This window comes from Meles meles, chromosome 1 (assembly GCF_922984935.1).
Source record: "Meles meles chromosome 1, mMelMel3.1 paternal haplotype, whole genome shotgun sequence".
NCBI lineage: Eukaryota > Metazoa > Chordata > Mammalia > Carnivora > Mustelidae > Meles > Meles meles.
The window spans coordinates 7,035,855-7,055,007 of record NC_060066.1 but is presented as its reverse complement, the minus strand read 5'-3'; the positions used below and the strand labels follow the sequence as shown (position 1 = coordinate 7,055,007).

Below are 19,153 nucleotides of genomic sequence, written 5' to 3'. Positions count from 1 at the left end.
CAGAGTCCTGGGATCAAGCCCCACATCGGGCTCTCTGCTCTGTGGGGAGCCTGCTTCCTCCTCTCTCTCTGCCTTGCCTCTCTGCCTACTTGTGATCTCTGTCTGTCAAATAAAAAAATAAAATCTTTAAAAAAAAAAGTGAAACAACATAAAAGATAAAATCCTGTTTATTGTCACCTGATTCCCTCATGTCTGCTAGTTATCAGTGTTGTTAGTTTCTTATCTGTAAGTAGAGAGGTGTTTTCTGTGCATATACAGGCGAATACGAACATATGTTGTTGTATCGTTTTACACTGTGTTTGTGTCTGTATGTCTGTGTGTCCTCAGCCATGTATCTGGTGGGGGCCTTTTGCTATCAGAACAGAGAGTTCTTGATCTTGTGAAGTAGCTGTCTGCTATTTCATAGTGCGTGTGTGTCCTAGCTTCTGTAACCAGGTTCCTGTTAATAGACGTTTAGATGATTTTCAGTGTTTTGCTTTTAAAAAACAATGCTGGAAGCTTTGTACATAATATTTTACATTTAAGCATGTCTGTGGGTGAAATCTTAGAAATGGAGTTGCTTGGAAAAAGGAAGATATCAATTTAAATGTGCTTGAGGGGGAGAGAGAGCAAGGGGTAGGGAGAAGGAGAGAAACTCTCAAGCAGACTCTCCAGGGAGCATGGAGCCTGTTGTAGGGCTTAATTCCAGGACCTGAGATCATGACCTGAGCTGAAATCAGGAGTCAGATGCTTAACTGACAGTCACCTAGGTGCCCTCAATGTAAGCATTTTTAATGAAAATTTATAGTTCTCAAATTATTTAATATTTTAAATGAATAACTGAAAATTTAACACATGTAAATCCAAAGGTAATTTGGCTTTTTTTTAGAGGATTAGTGGACTTTACTGTATTTGATGGGCTAAAATAAAAAGGTAAATGGCCATTGCTTAGGAAGCTCTGTAGTCACCCAGGGCAAAAACAAAAACAGAAATGAACAAATAAAAAAGACATTGTAAAAAAAAAAAAAAAAAGACATTGTAACTGACCCTAGACTTCTGGGATGACAGAAATATGATGTCCATGGTTTGCAGGGGTGCTTGAGTGGTTAAGCATCTGCCTTTAGCTCAGGTCCTGATCCCAGCATCCTGGAATCAAGCCCTGCATCGGCCTCTTTGCTCACCGGAAAGCACCGGAAAGCCTGCTTCTCCCTCTCCCACTCCCCCTGGTTGTGTTCCCTCTCTCGCCGTGTCTCTGTCAAATAAATAAATAAAATCTTAAAAAAAAAAAGATGTCCATGGTTTGCCAGCATAACATTATAATCCCCTACATTATCTAAAACCTAATCACACATTTGCTTATTATTTCTGAGCTGGGAGATGTCACTGGTACACTGCACTGTGTGGTAACAAATATAATCTGGGGATTAGTAAAAGTCAAATCCCTCATGCATTCGACCTCAGACACTGGATTGGATTTTCTCTATGGTTGGCCTTTACTAGCTACAGTTAACTAAGAGGTCATATCCACCTTGGGGGGAGGGGGTCAAGTACCTTTCCTTCCCTATACAAGATGAGAGAGGTGGTCACATGGGCTTTGGAAAATGAAACTCCCAGGAAGGGAGAGGCGTAAATACCAGAAAGCTGTTCCATGATTTCATACATCATTTTGTACAAGCCCCTCCCCCTGTTTTTTTTTTTTTTTTTGCATTGTATTTTATGGGACTTAATGAAAACATGAGACTACTTATAATCCTGAGTCAGGTGGAAATTACAAAATTATTGATTGAATGATAGTCCCTAAAAAGACCACTGAAGTTTTGACCAGTTTTGAATTTGGTAGCTGGAAGGTCTGGGGAAAGTACAGTAGCCATGATTTAAGTCAGGTGTGTTGGACCCCCCCGGGGACTGGGGTTCCCACTGCCGCTGTGCGGTCTGCTGGGTCCAGTCCTTGCAGGCCAGCAAGCTCGTGGAATGGCCTCAGGCCTTCACAATTTTCAAATAAATCTTACACAGTGAAATACTTTATTTTAACATAATTCAAAGCTTACTTAAAGTAAAAAGATATTTTAGCAACAGAACATTTTCAAAGTTGATGGTGTAGAGAGGAAATTAGATATTTTATATATTTTAAAAAAATTTTTATTTTCCCTTCCAAAATCATAGGTGTATCTCAAACTTTAATGTAATATATTATAAAATACATATTTTTCTAATATTTTAATCTTTATGATTTTATGTGTTGCTTAAAATGTTTACTGTCACTGATACTAGGAATAACATTTGAATGCTAATTCTGAAGTTGTGTGTTGTCCGTATTAAGTGCTCAAAATCATAAAAATGCAGTGCTATCTGAAAATAGCTAATTACACCTATTTTAACAAATATTTATGTATGTTAAAAGTTCTGGGGCACCTGGGTGGCTCAGTGGGTTAAGCCTCTGCCTTCAGCTCAGGTCATGATCTCAGGGTCCTGGGATCGAGCCCCACATCAGGCTCTCTGCTCAGCGGGGAGCCTGCTTCCTCCTCTGTCTCTGCCTGCCTCTCTGCTTACTCGTGATCTCTGTCAAATAAATCTTAAAAAAAAAAAAAAAAGTTCTTTTTTTCTTTCTACAAATTATATCTAATTTTGTTGAATCTTATATGCTAAAGGCATTTCCAATTGTAGCATAAATGCATAAATAAAAATGTGGAATTAATTTTCTTCTAATTAAAGCTGAAGTCATGAATTATTACATCTGATGGAGCAGATGGCATGAGACTTATTGTTCTTTACTGAGGAAAATGAAACTAGTTTAGCTCACGTACACCATTAGTTCTCCTGGTTTAAACCCCGTGTGTGTGTGCATGCACATGCGAGTGTGTGCTTACGTATTCCTGGAAAACTTCTGGAAGAGTGTATGATACGGTTACAGTCCTTACCTCTGGAGTATGGGTGTGGGAGGAACCTCTTCTTTTGATTTTGTATCCTGTTATACTGTTTTAAATTTTTACCATGTATATATTTCATTTTTATAGGAAAAAGTCAAAATTCAAAGTACTCTTAACAGTGTTTTCAACAACAGTAACAAGAATCATCTAAGTAAATCTTTGCATTTCACATTCTTCTATCTCCATGTACATTGTTCCCAATGAGATTCTCTTTAGAATCCGTTTTCTGGATGAAAATCTGGGATAATACAAGAAAGACAAAAGAATCAGTTTATTTGGAAGTTTAGTGTTCTCTTCCGGGCTTTTCCTGCTTGCCTCCATCTTTCTCCCCCACACTTGGAATCCCTTTTGTGTAGTGTCTCCTGACACCAGCCCGGTCTCCAGCACCAACTGGCTGTCCAGCAGCTCCATCCAGTTCAGTTCTGACAGTGGCTCCTGGAGTTAGGGGAGGACCCCCCCGCCCCCACCAAGGAGGAGGGCTGCATCCCCCAAGAGTGCCCTCACTTCAGACATAGCTGCGGATGGGGTGCCCGGGCTGCCCACACTGCCACCTGATGAGCTGCAAGCGTGGGGCTTCCACGACTCAGCGTCGGGTTCAGGAATGCGCTAGAGTGACTCTCGGACTCAGGAAAGCACTCTCCTTCCCATTATGCTTTGCTCTAAAGAATACAAGTCAGAAACAGCCAAACAGAAGAGGGGTGTGGAGGCAAGGTGTTGGGGAAAGGATGCGGGGCTGGGGTTTTAGGGTGTTTTCATTATGTGGGCGCAATTGACTAAGTCATTGATGATTGAACTCCTAGCTCCTCTTCTCTTTCCACGGGTGGGAGTGCGGATCGTGCCAGCTTGGCGCTTGCTTGGTTTTTCACATGGTTGGTTTTTCTGGCAGCCAACTCCCTCTTCCTCCAAGAGTCATCTCATTAGCATAAAGGCCTGTATGGTTGAAAGGGGCTTGTTAGGAATGATAAAGTGCACTCCTGTCTCTCAGGAAACTCGTAGGATTCTGGGAAATCTGTGCCAGGAACCTGGGACAAAGACTGAATATATATTTTCCATTATGTCCCACATATATCCTGACTTTTTACCATGCATTGTTAATGAAAAAAATATTCTGACACTTGCTAAAATAGTAAGGAAGACTTTATTCGGGACTATCATGATGGGTGTCAAGATGGTCACTGTGGAGAAGACAGATCAGGTTCAGCTCTGAATACAAGCAAGACAGTTGGGGGTTTAGCTCTGAGGAGCAGATGGGGAGGGGTAGGGGGCGGAGGAGGGGAGGCATCAATGCCATTGGGCTCCTTGGTGGTGACTGAAGTCTCCAGCTGTCAGCAGAGCCTCCGTGTATCCTACGGTGCCATGAAAATCTTATTTTCTGTCTTACAAGACCTAAAAAATGGTGGGAGAGACTGCAGTGGCACACTGTCTTTATCGTCAGGCAAAACTGGAGGTGAATCCTGCCTCTGCTATCAGTGAAGAAACCTTTCAGAACTTCCTGTTTGCCATCTCTTGTGAGGATTGGATTATGTCATGAATGTGGCACATATTAAATTCTTAAGTATTCCTAGCCCAACAAGCAGAACATGTGAATACGTTTGCCCCTTTATACACCAGATGCCATCTTTGGGCCTTCTCCATGCTGTGGTTCCCTTCCTTGAACCTGCGTATCTTGTGGTCCTTCTGGAAGGAGCCCTGCGTGTACACATGCATTCAGCTCTCATTCAGACACCTGCTTGTGTACGTCTTGGACGACCAGATGCTGGACCCAGCAGCGTGAGGAAACAGCATCTGAACTGTTCCAAGGGCTGGGGGGTGCACGTGGTGTGTGCTTAGTGGCAGATGTTTACTGGATGAAGAGACAGATTTTTACCTGAGATAGATTTATGTTCTGGTGGGAGAGTATTTTGGTCTACTCGGCCTGGTCTCGCAGAACACCAGAGATGGAGTAGCTGATGAACAACAGAAATTTATTTCTCACAGTTCTGGAGGCTGGAAGTCTAAGACTCACATGCCTACAGATTTGGTGTCACGGGAGGGCCCATCTCCTGGTTCGTGGACAGCAGGTCTCTTCCTGTGTCCTCGTGTGGCAGAAGCGGTGAAAGAGCTCCACGCGTAGGGTTTCTTTCGTAAGGCACCAGACCTTCTCCTGAGGGCTCCACCCTCATGACCTAATCACCTCATGACCTAATCACCTCATGATCTAATCACCCACCTAAGACCATCACATTGGGGATTAGGATTTCAATCCGTGAATGGGAGATTCCAAACATTGTCTGTGACAGAGATAAACTTGGAGGCACCACATTTTCTTTTCAAGAGGAGTCATAGTAGAGTTGTACATAAAGTGTTTTCTGAGCATCAAGGTGGCAGTGATTGATTCCTTCCTTCCTGCCTCATTGGTGACAGGGATTGTCACACATTAAAAAATAGTATTCATTGTGGCCGAATCTTGAAGGAGGTGTATGACATTGAAATAATAACATTGCAGGCAGCGAAAAGAACGTTAGTGAAGACATGAACGTGTAGTTGATACGGGTCACTTGTGAGAAGGGTAGATTTGGTTGGGGAGGTCAACGCACAAAGTTGTGTAGGACTTTTCATGCCATCGTAAAGAATCAGTTCCTGTGGTGTAAGCCTCGGAGAACCAGAAGCTAATGGATAGGGCTGTCAGTACTTGGTAACACTGAATGGAGAATGTTTTCTGACTCTTCTCAGTGGTTTGAGCAGCCTCTCACTAGGATTCCAGAAGGCCCCAAGAAACTTGTTTTTGTGTCTGTTTTTTAGTGAGTTCATTGTTCCCTCCATTAGTGTGGGCTGTTGAGATTTGACTTTGCAGAACCATGGTACGTGGCTTTTTTCTGCTGGTGAAGGAGGTTTGATAAAATGGGAAATACGCCATTACTTGAAAAACTCCTATTGATTGGATAGTCTGTATTTCTATACTTGATTTCATGCCACAGTAATGCTAACAAGAACTTCCAACCTCTGGGGTTCTAAATCAGACACTTCATGGTTATCTTTTTTCCTCCACAGAAATAGAAAAGTTTCAAAAAGGAGAAGGCAAGGATGAAGAAAAGTACATCGATGTGGTGATTAATAAGAACATGAAGCTGGGACAGAAAGTGTTAATCCCTGTAAAGCAGTTCCCTAAGGTAAGACAGCGAGGTTTGCAGGTTGTGGCAAACCTAATCACAAGGGAGCAGATGTTGAGTTTCTGTTCTGTTTGATATTTTCTTGAGGTGTTTCCCCTACCTCACACCAACACAGGCACAGTTTTAAAGTTAATTAAAAATTTAAAACTTACTTAGTGATCTTATCTTTTTCTGTTTGACTTTAATGTGAGTTAGGGAGCCCTAAAGAATTATGCTTCTGAATCATCCTAGCGATGTGACTTTGGATAACCTACGTAACTTCTACTTTAATTTCTTAATTTGTAAGATGAGGTTGGATTGTTAAGAATTAAATAAGATTATCCATATTAAATGCTTAGCGTTGAGTGTAAGCACGTGAATGTTCAAAATATTATCTACTGTACTTCTCTGTTCCAGAAAAATTTATTTCTCATTTATTGCAAGTGTTATGTCATTGAACATGATTACAATAGGTGCTTTAAAGTTTCTATCTGATTCTAAATCTTGGTCATTTTAGATTTGGCATGACTTGATACATTGATACTCTGTCTTGTTTTTCTTTCTGCTGAGTGTTCGTGGGCATGATTTATGCATACTGTTGTGTACATTGATAGTCCATTATTTTTGACTGCTCAGTAGTAGTCCATTATCTGAATAGGCAACAATAAATTTATTCATTCACTCACCAGGGCAGTTTTCAGTTTCAGGTTATTATAGATTAAATTACCGTGAATATTTTCATACAAATTTTCGTACATTTTGTGATATGTTTTTATTTCTTTTGAGTAAATAAACACGTAAGATTTAACTTGCTATGTATTTCATTTTCCAAGAAATTACCATACTTTTTCCCAAAGTGATCATACCTTGTAGCTTTTCCAGGAACAGTGCGAGCCAGTTGTAGTGGCCCTATATCCGCATCAATGTCTGATGTTCTCAATCTGTTGAAATTTTGACCGTTCGGATCGTATGTTGGTATTTTCCTGTGGTGTTTATTAGCATTTCCCTGATTAGTAATAATGTGTTCATTTCATGTACTTACTGGCCCCTCCTGTATCTTCTGTTTTCAAAGTGTCTTTTTAGGTCCTTTGCCTATTTGTAAATGGTCTGTATGTCTCCTCGTCATTGAGTTGTAGGAGCTTTTCTAAATGTCCCAAAATAAGTCCTTTGTTAGATGTATTTTGTGAATATTTGGCTCAGTCTCTGGCTTTCCTCTTATTTTCTTCATAGTGTCTTGTGATCTGTAGAAGTTTTTAATTTCCTGATGTCTGTCTACTATACCAAGTTTTCTTTCCTCTTATGATTATTACCTTCTGTCAACTAACAAATCTTTGCCAGCTTCAAAGAGATGCTAGAGTTGTTTATAAGTTATAAAGCTAGTCTCCTGTGTTTCTCTAAAAGCTTTACCATTATAGTTTTTACTTTTAGGTCTGTGATACATTGCAAATTGCTTTTTGTTTATGTTGTGGTGCAGAGGGTTCAAAATTTATTTTCTCTCCATGTGGATATCCAGTTTTTCCAGTACCTTTTGTTGAAAAATATTTTCTTCCCATTGATGGTGTTAGCACCTTTGATGAAAATTACATAACTGTGTAAGCGGGGATCTATTTTTTGCACATTCTTTTTTGTTTCATTCATCTATTTGTGGATCCGTATGCCATTACCATACTATCTTCATTACTGCAGCTTTTTATAATAAGGCATGAAGTTGAGTGATGCAGTCCCTTCAACTTTGTCCTTTCTTTTTTAAGACTACTTATACACAATGGAGTATTATGCCTCCATCAGAAAGGACGAATACCCAACTTTTGTAGCAACATGGACAGGACTGGAAGAAATTATGCTGAGCGAAATAAGTCAAGCAGAGAGAGTCAAGTATCATATGGTCTCACTTATTTGTGGAGCATAACAAATAACATGGAGGACATGGGGAGATGGAGAGGAGAGGGAGTTGAGGGAAACTGGAAGGGGAAATGAACCATGAGAGACTATGGACTCTGAAAAACAACCAGAGGGTTATGAAGGGGCGGCGGGAGGGGGTGGGGTGGGGTGGGAGGTTGAGGAACCAGGTGGTGGGTAATAGGGAGGGCACGTACTGCATGGAGCACTGGGTGTGATGCCAAAACAATGAACACTGTTATGCTGTAAATAAGCAAATAAAAATAAATAAATTAATTAAAAAAAAAAGACTACTTATAGAGGTCCTTTTCAATTCCATGCAAATTTAAGAATTATTTTATTAACTTTCACAAAATATTCTGCTGGGATAATGATTACAGTTGCACTGTATTGATTAATTTATGGAAATACTACATCTTAATAACATCGAGTCTTCTCTTCCTTGACATGGTGTATCTTTCCATTAATAGATTTTTATTTTTTTATTTTTTATTTTTTTCCATTAATAGGTTTTTAAATTGCTATTAGCATTTTATACTTTTCAGGGTAAAACTCTTACTTGCATCTTGTTAAATTCATTCTTATATATTTTTGTTTTTTTGATATTATTGTACAATGGCTATTTTAAAATTTTATTTTCTGGGCGCCTGTGTGGCTCAGTGGGTTAAGCCACTGCCTTCGGCTCAGGTCATGATCCCAGGGTCCTGGGATCGAGTCCCGCATCGGGCTCTCTGCTCAGCAGCGAGCCTGCTTCCCTCTCTCTCTCTGCCTGCCTCTCTGTCTACTTGTGATCTCTCTCTGTCAAATAAATAAATAAAATCTTTAAAAAAAAATTTTATTTTCTATTTTTTTCCTTCTAATAGAAAATTTTGTGTATGGATCTTACATTCTGCTACCTTGCCAAATTCAATTGTTTTCATGAGTTGTTTTATAGATTACTTAGGATATGCTGTGTATACTTGTTATACCTACAAAACATTTTACTTCTTTCCCTCCAATTTTTATGCTTTTTATTTATTTACCTTACATTATTGTATTGGCTAGGATCTCTGTCTAATGCTTGAGTACAAGCAGTGAGATTAGGTCTTCTTTCCTTGTTCCCAGAATGGAAAGCATTGAGAGTGGTAACAGCCAGGAGGTTTTGTAGATGCCCTTTGTTAGGTGGAGGAATTCCCCTTCTGTCTCAGTTTTGCTGAGAGATTTGATCCTGACTGGGTAGTGAATTCCATTGAATGGCCTTTTCTGTATCTATTGAAATGAACATAGAAGGTTACTTCTTTACACTATTAGTATAGTGAATTTTATTGATTGATTTGTCTAAATTAAACCAACTTTGGATTTGTGGGTTGAACCCTACTTATTATTATCTCTTATATATTGTTGGGTTCAAATGCCTGTATGTTCATGGGCAATACTGGCCTATATATATTTTTTTCATATATAACATATTTGTCAGATTTTGATATTAGTGTTATGCTGGTTTCATATAGTGAGGAGTGTTCCTTTCCTTTTTTTTTTTAACCCCAAAGAATTTATGTCAGTCTGATGCTGTTTCTTCCTCAGTATTTGATAGAATTCACCACTGAAACCTTTGAGCCTTCAGTTTGATAGTGAATTCAAAGTCTTTAATTGACATGGTGTGTTATGCCCGAGTTTTCGCATCTGAGAGACCCCCAAGGAGCCAAGCACCGATGCAGTCACACGAGGGTTTATTTGACAAGCTTAAGCTTGGGCCCAAGTATACCCAACACAGCGGAGCAGGGACTTGGACCCTGAACCAGATTACAGTCAGAGTTTTTAAAGGCAGAGTAGGTGTGGATTCGGCGGTGGGTGAGGACAAAGGGGGTTATGGATGATATAAGTCTCGAAGGAATTTTGGAAGTGAGGTCTCCAGGACCTTGAGGGGCTAGCTGTTGTCTGGGGAAAGGGTTATTCATTACCAATAATAAAAATCTTCTTGTGAGACCCTTTGGACGTATATCAGTGGGTCATATGCTTGGGAATGATTGCTGACACTATCTTGGAGGTTTAGAGATAAAGTTTCACATTTCTCCTATCAAGTGTCCTTCTTAGTGAGATTTAGGTTAGGAGAAATTTAACTTTATTTAGGGCTTGAGGAACTGAGTTATTTGCCTCTGGAAATTGTGCTGTTGTTAAGATAGCTTCTTTCTTGTAAATCTCTAGGACATTGGTAAACCGAGGGAGACTCCTGTCTTGCAGGATTGTGATCTCTGCAAGTTATCTATTTGCTTTTCCCCCAGGACAGCCAGGGGTGGCTGAGGAATGTCACACATACTACGGAGGGGAGGGGAGTGGGTAGAGAGGGGGTGCAAAGTGCCAGCCTCTGCTTTGCCAAGATGGCTATACTTATGTCAGGGCTAGACTCGAGGTGGGTACGGCCTTGTTTTTCTTGGCCTCCACAGGTGCTAATCAGATTTCCATTTCATCTTTTGTGGTCTCCCCTCCGACCCCCTGACAAGGGATTTATCTATTTCATCATAATATTTTAGCTATTACTTTTTCAAATATTTTTATGCCCCTTTCTTTCTCCACCTTTGGAAGCCAGTTACACGTATGGTCACCATTTTGATATTCTCAGAATGGTTCCTCTATCTCTTTTCTCTGTTCCCCTCTCCCTGCCCCATTCTTCAGATCAACTTATACTTCTGTATCTTTAATTTGTGGATTATCTCTTACATTATCTTCATTTTCCTGTTAAACCCATCAGATACATTTTTATATCAGGTATTGTAACGATCTGTTTCAGAATTTATTATTTGATTCCTATACAAGTATGTGTATGTAAAAAATGTTCTTTCTCTACTGTGATTTTCTGCTTTTTATTCATTATAGGCATTACATTATTTTGTGTTATTGAGTCCAGATAAAATAGGTGCTTTAAAGTCTCTAATTCTAAAATCCTAGTCATCTTGGATTTGGCCTGAATTGATAAACTTATCTTGATAGTCAGGCATAGTGTTCCAGTTTTTTGTGTGTCACGTAATTTTGGATTTTACCCTGGGGGTAGTGAGTGTTGTGTTGTCAAGACTCTGGATTCTGTTCTGCTGTTTGAGGAATGTTGGTGACTTTGGATTCAGACAGCAGACTTGTTGAGTCAAGTGCACATCTCAGTTCAGTTCTTTTCTTAGTTTGACTTCTGCTTTTGCTTTTGGCAACAGGGCCCTAGGGGTCAAGATCTGGGCAGATTTTTACACAAATTTGGAGCCCCCCCCCCGCCCCCCCCCCGTCTCTGACTCTGTCTTACCTAGTATCCCTCACTCCCATTTCGGCACTGTGGTTGCCTCAGACTCTGCCACCCAGGCTAAAAACTCTAAACCAGTAAGTTTGTCCAGGCCCAGTCTTCCAAGTCTTGACTCCCTTCCAGAATCCCCTTGTTTTTGATCATTGTCCAAAGGCTTCAGACAATTGGTTTTTGTATTTTGTCTGGAGTTTAAGAATTTATAGTTGTTATCTATAAATGGTCATCCTGTTAGGCGCCTACAGAGCCATCTTGCAGAACTGAAGATACATATTCTTAGAAAAGAGAAAACTATGTTGTGAACATTTCATAGGCAGATTCATTACTAAACACAGCTTGGCTTACGGAAACCTTATAAATTGACCACTATGCTTGACACACCATATGCACAATATGCAGTAGATAGAAAGATGAACAGACACTCTTCGTGTCCTTAAATAGTTCATAGTCTGGTAGTTGATTAATCTGGAATTAATACTTTGTGATTATGAGCGAGTGTATGAAATAAAATATGGGTGTAAATGCACCTGAAATAAAATCTCAAATATTGTTTTTCACTGTCAGCCTTGATGAGAGTGGGGGCAGACAAATGATAATTTCTGTGTCTAACAGAGAGCAGAGTCTATTTCAAGTACATACAATATCTGAAGTAGGCTGCTTAGAACTCCACCGCTTCCAGAACGCTGAGAAGAGATATTTCTGCTTCGCCAAATTGAGCCTGGGAGTTTCAAGCCAGACTTTTGTGAAGGCTAATCTGGCACTTGCAGCAGTTCCAAGAAAAAGCTTTCCTGCTGGTGTCAGTGTGTAGACGAGCTGAAGGAAGGGGGAGATGGTGGGCGGAGTGGTGTGGCACCCAGTCACCTGAGACTACGCACCCTCAGCTGCTGGGGCAAGAGGGCAGTGCTGTTTGCGAGACTCCATCCAGGGAAAGGATTTCCATTAGCTGACTCTTTTCTCTCAGTGAACCACTTCAGCTCTTCGGGGGGCAGCCCTGGACGTGAGTGTTTAGGATGCAGAGCTCAGACACACTCACCCTCGAGTTGTATGGCAGAGCTTGTAAAGTGGGACACTCAAAGCAAACACTGTCTCACGGGGTGTTTTTTAAGACTTAAAGCTGTAGTAATTGTTATCCAGCGTCTTCCTGTGGAGAAACCCTTACGCTGGGTCCCGAGCAGCGGCTAGATGCACCGTGGGTGCCAAGTCAGCGTCGGAAGCGAGAGGGCCTCTGTGGATTCCATTTTCCGTTCTGTTGTTGCGGTTGTCGTTTCACATCGCTGAATCCGTCCATCCATCCATTCACCTAATGTGAACAACCTGGTGTCCGTGAGGCAGCATGAGGGGTTCACGGGCCGCGTGCTCCGGGCAGACAGAGGAGGGTCCTGTTGACTGGGAGAGGCCGTCCGGGACGCGCCGTCTCTGAGGAAGCTGGGCCTGGGTCGGAAGTCAGACGGGGCGAGGTCGCGGGGCGGCCGTGACAGGGAGGCCCAGGGCAGAGAGCAGTTGTGAAGTTATAAGCCATTTTATTTGGCTAAACAGGGCAATTTCAGTAAGAAGTGCGGATTTTTATGGAGTAGTAATAGATAAAGTGTTCAGAGAGCGGAGTGCGGGGTCCGGCCGGCCAGCGAGGGGGGCGGGGCCCAACAGGAAGTGACGTGTGAGCCGCGCGGGCGGATGCGGGGCTCCTCCAGGCGCCTCGTGCTGGGAACCCGCGGAGTCGTGCTGGGGCGGCGGACTCCAGGGCGCGTTCGGGAAAGCAGGCTCTCGGAGGAAGTGGGTTACATCTCCGTGCAGCATCGCACAGCCCGATGCTGCGCTGCTGCGGTCCGATGTCTGCTACGGTGAGGCAACGTGTAGAGCAGGTAACAATCCCAGGTGGACAGTTATTTAGGGAAAAAAAAAGACACTTGACTCTAGAGCAGATGCTACGCAGAGGGTAGGACTGTGAACCGCGGTCTGCTTTACGTATCTGTACTTTAATGTTCAACAAATTGGTGCAACTTTTGTAACTGGGATAAAAAAGATTTCCATTTTGGGGAAAAAATGGACCTGCGATTGTTAATTTGGGAGAGACCTTTGTACGGTGATTGTTAAGATTTAGGGTTCTGAGTTAAATTCTGTCACTTTTAGTTATAAGTTTAAGTTAGATTTATTAATGGCCTTAATTTGCTAGTTGTTTAATCTATTCTAATATATGAATACTAATTCTAATATATGTATACTATTTTTAAGTAACATTATATTAATCAACGTGGTTTATTACATTGAGTGTCTTCCTATTATGAGCATATTTTGAATTTGATTTATTTCCTGTTTCACAGAAGCTCTTAGGCTAAGGGTCTTGAGAGAGAGAACAGAGAAGTACTTATAGAAACATGTTCCATCCTGGAACTTTGAATTAAAGCTCAAAGAGACTTTCTTTTAAAAGTTGGTTTGCATTTTTCGCATGTAGCACGTTGCAGACAAGTAAAAGTCCATGGATTTACTACAGGGTAAAAACCTATTTCATAGAAATCTTGATGGGTTTAAAAATTTCCCACAGTAGTATTTTGACAGTTATGTTGGTAGGTTAACACTTGCCTTTTATGTGACTCCTAATTGAGTTTCAGAGACATATACTATTTTTCCAGAGGCTTTATGTGAAAATAATGTTTATTTTTTGTGTCCATTTGGTAGGTTAGCTGTAGAAATAAGGTGATAGCATACTTGTATTGTGGTACTTGTATGTATGTATGTTAGGTACCATTACAAAAGTTGATGTTGGTGTCCATTGGGGATTTTGAAACTTGTTGGCATCAAGGAAGGCTGATACTAAAAAATAATCACTTCAGGACACATGTATTTGTGATAAGTTGCTATTAGTCTCCCTCCTGCTGTGCATTAACTTTGGGGCCCCATGATGAAGTAGGAAGGCCACTCTGGACTCCAGTACCTCAGGGAATGTGCTGACCTGTAAGGCTGTTGTTTGACCATGAACCATCCAGGTCAACCTCCCTCCATCTCAACAGCCCACACCTCCCAGGGAGCCGAGAGCTGTGCGGTCACAGGTAGAGATGGAGGGGTGCATCTGCAGAGCCTGTTTTCCCCACTATTGTGATCTTGTGACACATTTTGGTATCATGATAATTAGAAAGTTATTTAAATTGGTATTTGTAAATATGATAGCAACTCAAAAATATTAAGAAATTTCAAATCTTATGCTGTGACTTTTCCTTTGTTCGCTTTAAATAATTTTCTAATTCTTTATAGATTGATTTTTCTTTATAGTTCTTGATTATTGGCCAGGAAAGTAGCACTTAAACCTAGATTTAGATTTGGTAAGTGGACTCCAAAACCAGCCAGGCATAAATTACAGGGCTCCTGAAAGAATCTGTGTTCTTGGAGAACATTATTTATGTTCCTGAAACATAGGCATAACCAAATTTTATGACTTTAATTCCTCCTCTTTTTGGCAAACCTACACCTTCTCCTGTGTTCTTATTTCACTAAATGACAACACACATACATACCTAAGTTCCCAGGCCTGAAATCGGTGTGTGATTTTTGTCTACTAGCTTCTACTTGATTTACCTCCTCCCCGTCCACTCTTGAAATGCCATGACTTTTACCCATTATTTTTACTTCCTCAATTAATTACAATTCATCTCTATGTTTTTATTCTATTACTACTCCTTAATTTATGCTGTCGTCCCTCACCCATCTTATGTAATAGACTCTTGTCCAGATCAGTTTCTTGCCTTTAGATTCATAATCTCACAGCCAGAATGTTGAAGTCTGGGAGTTTCTGGTTAAAATTTCAAACTCATTTTTGGATAGTTTGCTTTTTCTAATTTGTTTTGTCATCTGCCCACCCAAGGAGTAGAATCCAGCCTTGAGCGAATAGAGATGGAAAGTATGTAGATTATTTCATATTGTACATTATTTTTGTATGCCTGTATGTATGGATTTTGCCCATATCATCTCCTGCAGTTCTTTGTATATTTCATTGATTTTTAGAGTTGCTGATGTCTAAATAAGTTGAGCTCTTTGCCGTTTAGAAGTCAATACTATGTTAAAGTTACAATCACTGTAACAGCACCAAATAATCTTCACTACCAGTAATACTTAGTGATTTGCGGTTGGCAAATTAATAAACTTAAATAATTATTTTTATCTGTAGGTTTACTAGATCACAATAATTTCTGCAGCAAAGAAAATCAATAAAAGCTGTGTTGACTAGTGCCATTTGTCCCAGGATAAAGTAAATTTTAATTCTACAAGTATTTCTTGAGAAACTCTTATGTAAGAAAAATGGTGACTCAACTATGGGTTCCAGTTACTCCCAAAGGATTGATACTCTAATAGGAAAAACAGAGTACATTTCACTAAATAATATAGGGTAAATACTAAATTAACATAAGAGGCAGACAGACACTATAAGAATTTAAGCATGTAAGAGAGAGCTATTTTTGGAGAAAGAATTGCACATGGAATTAAATTTAGTTGCTAAGTGTAAGTTCAGGATGTTAAATAAGTAGAGATCAAAGGGGAAGGCAGAGTAACTATTGAGCCAGAATGATTTAATTATGGGAAATAGTAGGTTGTAGCCATCACTGGAGTGATGACAACTAGTCTGGAAAGCCTTCAGTGCTGTACTTGGGCATCAGAATTTTACGTAGCCAGGAGGGAGTCCTGGAAGACTGATGCCAACGGAGACACAAAACTAGAATGTATAGGGGAAGGTGTTCTGTATTCTAAAAGAACTTACTCTTTAAAGTCCTCTTAAAATTTAGGAATGATTGATTTAAACACAAGGTTGGAATGTTTAAACAAGTTTAAACAAGTTTGGCATGACTTTTATTCTTGGGAAATTCATCTATGTAGAGATATCATGGAAGTTACTGTCAGTAATCCAAAACTCGACTTAGTCACTAGCTCTGCTAAGAAACAGGCATGTTGTTTCTGTAGCACCCACTCCATTTCATGTGGATACCGTGGTTCCGAGTCTGTTAATAGGTTTAAAGTTGTTTGGAGTTTGGCATTTATGACATTGGTTTAATTCAAATAAGATGAGTATTCTGAATATCAACTAAAATACGGATTTATTTTGCTAACCGTTGGGTTAGTGGTTACATTATTGGACTCTAAAATGGCCCATAGAGCTAATAAAAGTGGTGATCTGGTCTTTCCTTTCAAGCGAAGGCAGTTATGTAAGATAGATCTCATATACTCTTTGCTTTCCATTCTTGCCCTTGGGTGGGAATCAGAGGAGTGTGGAGATTAGGAACAAAATGTGTTTCTTGAGGGTTTAATTCTCTTTCCTGGGTAAGGTAAAAGCAGATGCTTGGGTGATTTTTCCAAAGTGGGATGTATGCACAACAATATATTTGGTGCTAGAAACACTTGCTAGAACATCTATTTTAATGTATATGTATATAGCTTATGGTTTTTTTTCTTTTTTTTTTTTTAAAGATTTTATTTATTTATTTGACAGAGAGATCACAAGCAGGCAGAGAGGCAGGCAGAGAGAGAGGAAGGGAAGCAGGCTCCCTGCCGAGCAGAGAGCCCGATGTGGGGCTCGATCCCAGGACCCTGGGATCATGATCTGAGCGAAGGCAGAGGCTTTAACCCACTGAGTCACCCAGGCGCCCAGCTTATGGTTTTCTATGTGTCAAACACTTTTCCAGCATCTTACACATATTAACTACATGTAAATAATCTTCACAACTTTAGGAAGGAATGATCTGTTCACATATGGAAAAAAAAAAAAGAATAGAGAAGTAATTTGCTAAGGGTTACACAGTTACTAAGTAACAAGCATTTGAATCCCAAAAATCTGGCTCCAGAGCCCATGCTTTTATTAAAAAAATTCAACTTAATATTAGTATTTAGTACCCAGGTGAATGCGGATTCCACTACAGGGTTCATGTTAGTGCCTGCAGTTCTGTGCACACGGAGGCCGCATCTTCCAGTAAGGTGGGGGGTTCCACGGTGTAGAAGGTCTCTCTAGGTCTTACTTTTCTTTCAGCATATCAGGGTATAAGGCTGTACTATGTGCCTCGGTATGGATTCGTGGGCTACATTAGCTAGTTTTAGTTAAATTTACCTTTAAATGGGCACAGATTACTACAAAAGAAACTGTGAATTAAAGGTCTACAAATACATTTGAAATGAGCAAGAAAAATGGCAACACTGATCATTCCCCTATGCCTAGTCCACGCCGCCTTACAACAAAGTAAAAAGAACTGTGACCCAGTTGGATATGACAAGAAGAATCTTCTCAAACTGGAACTATTTCTCTGTGACCAGTATGGTTAATGATGAATCTTTCGCCCTAAGTATTTGCAACATTAACCAATTATAGAAGAGATACAGAATCTTAAAATAAATGAGTGCCTACACACATACACATATGTACACACATACACACATGTACACACATACATACATGTTGTGTGTGTGTGTACATTTATGTATCTCCTTGAGGTGTGGGAGCCAGTTGTGGGGATAGTTCTTTGCTGTGTCCTGGAAGATCTTGCCATACTTGAGGCAGAGGCCCAAGGGTGCGTTTGCATTCGCCATCACTGGTGACCTGCTCCCTTTGTCCTCCTTCCTCTGTTACATCTTCTTAGCACTTAAATTAATGGGATATATACTTCTTCCTGTATCCAAGCATCTAAAAAAGTTCTTTATATCCTCTCCTTTGTTTCACAGTCCTACTTCAGACCCATCTCTGAATTACTAGACTATACTGTCTATCTGATGCGCTACCCTATTATTTTGTAGTCTTTCTCAGTTGTCTTTTTAAGCATTTTAATGAACTTTAGATTTTATAAGACACTCAATTACAAGATGCTGTTGGCCATTTAGGACGCATATACCAGAAATCTGCCTTCCATCTGTGCTTGTGTGGCATACTCTAGGTTTTCTTTAAGCGAACTAAACTGTGTTAAACCTCTGGGTAGTGACTGTTACACTCTGGGCATTAATTTTGATGGACATTCATCATTCTCTTTGAATGGACAAGACACTGCTTGCCTGTTAGAAGCTAGGTGCTGTCGTACACAGTTGTTGAGTTGCTGCACAGATGAATGAGACAGGCTCTCTGCCCTCAGAGGGTCACAACCTCTGCCCCCATTAGGGAAAAATAAGTAGGCAGGTACATTACTAGGCCTAGAAAAGACTGATGTTTGAGGCTATGAAAGCTTAACTTTTTGATAAATGACTGCTTTGTCCTTGTTCTCTGTGCTGTGCTCTGCTCCCAGCGATCACTCCCTGCCCTTCCTTTGAGTCTGCCCTGACCTTGCAGCAGCCTTCCTGTGAGAACTTGCAGCAGAGTAATGTGATGCCGACTTCTGGCCTGTGCTTTAAGGGGAATGGGCAGCTTCTCCTTTTCTGATCTTGGGAGCCATAGGCCAGGAGGAAGCTCTGCCAGCTTGAGACCACTTGAGGGTAAGTGGGAACCCGGGATACCTAGGTGGAGTAGAATCAGTGAAAACAGGGAGAACTGAGGACCCCAGCTGACAGCCACCATCAGTGGTGACGGACATGGGAAAAAGCCATCTTGAGAGTGGGTCTTCCCTGCCCCGGCTGATCTGGCTGTTGCCACATAGAACCCCGCCTGGGGCTCAGGTTGCTGAATTGTGAGCAAGTAAATCAATGGTTATTGTTGACAGCCATTAAGTTTTGGGTTAGTTTGTAGCTGTAGTGTAGCTGTAGATAACCAAAATAGCTTTAAAGCGTGCTTTTCTCGCTTCCAGGTCAGGCCGGGTGTGTGAGATGACCTGTGTGTGCATGTGTCGGCTGCAGGCCAGGGCTGTAGGGGTGGAGTGGCAGGGCTATGAGGGGGAGAAGGGCCGTCATGGACCGAAGGGGTTGCTTTTAGCAAGTGTCAGGGTTAGCTCAGGTTTCATTTTGGCGATGAAATAGTAAAATGCGTTTAAGTAAAACGGGAGAGGTGCAGGGAGCATTAGAAAGTTCAGTTA

General features: G+C 40.8%; 1 protein-coding gene across 4 annotated transcripts in view; it reads left to right on the top strand.

Annotated features, from left to right (window-relative positions):
* KHDRBS3 (KH RNA binding domain containing, signal transduction associated 3) overlaps positions 1-19,153 on the top strand; it is a 194,355-nt gene that overhangs the window by 58,462 nt on the left and 116,740 nt on the right. For all 4 annotated transcript variants that reach the window (XR_006820274.1, XM_046018882.1, XM_046018870.1 and 1 more), the window contains exon 2: positions 5,937-6,055. Coding sequence is in view for 3 of the 4 variants with exons in the window: in XM_046018882.1 (XP_045874838.1) it covers positions 5,937-6,055 (119 nt within the window). In the remaining variant the exon portion in view is untranslated. The remainder of the gene's footprint in view (positions 1-5,936; positions 6,056-19,153) is intronic.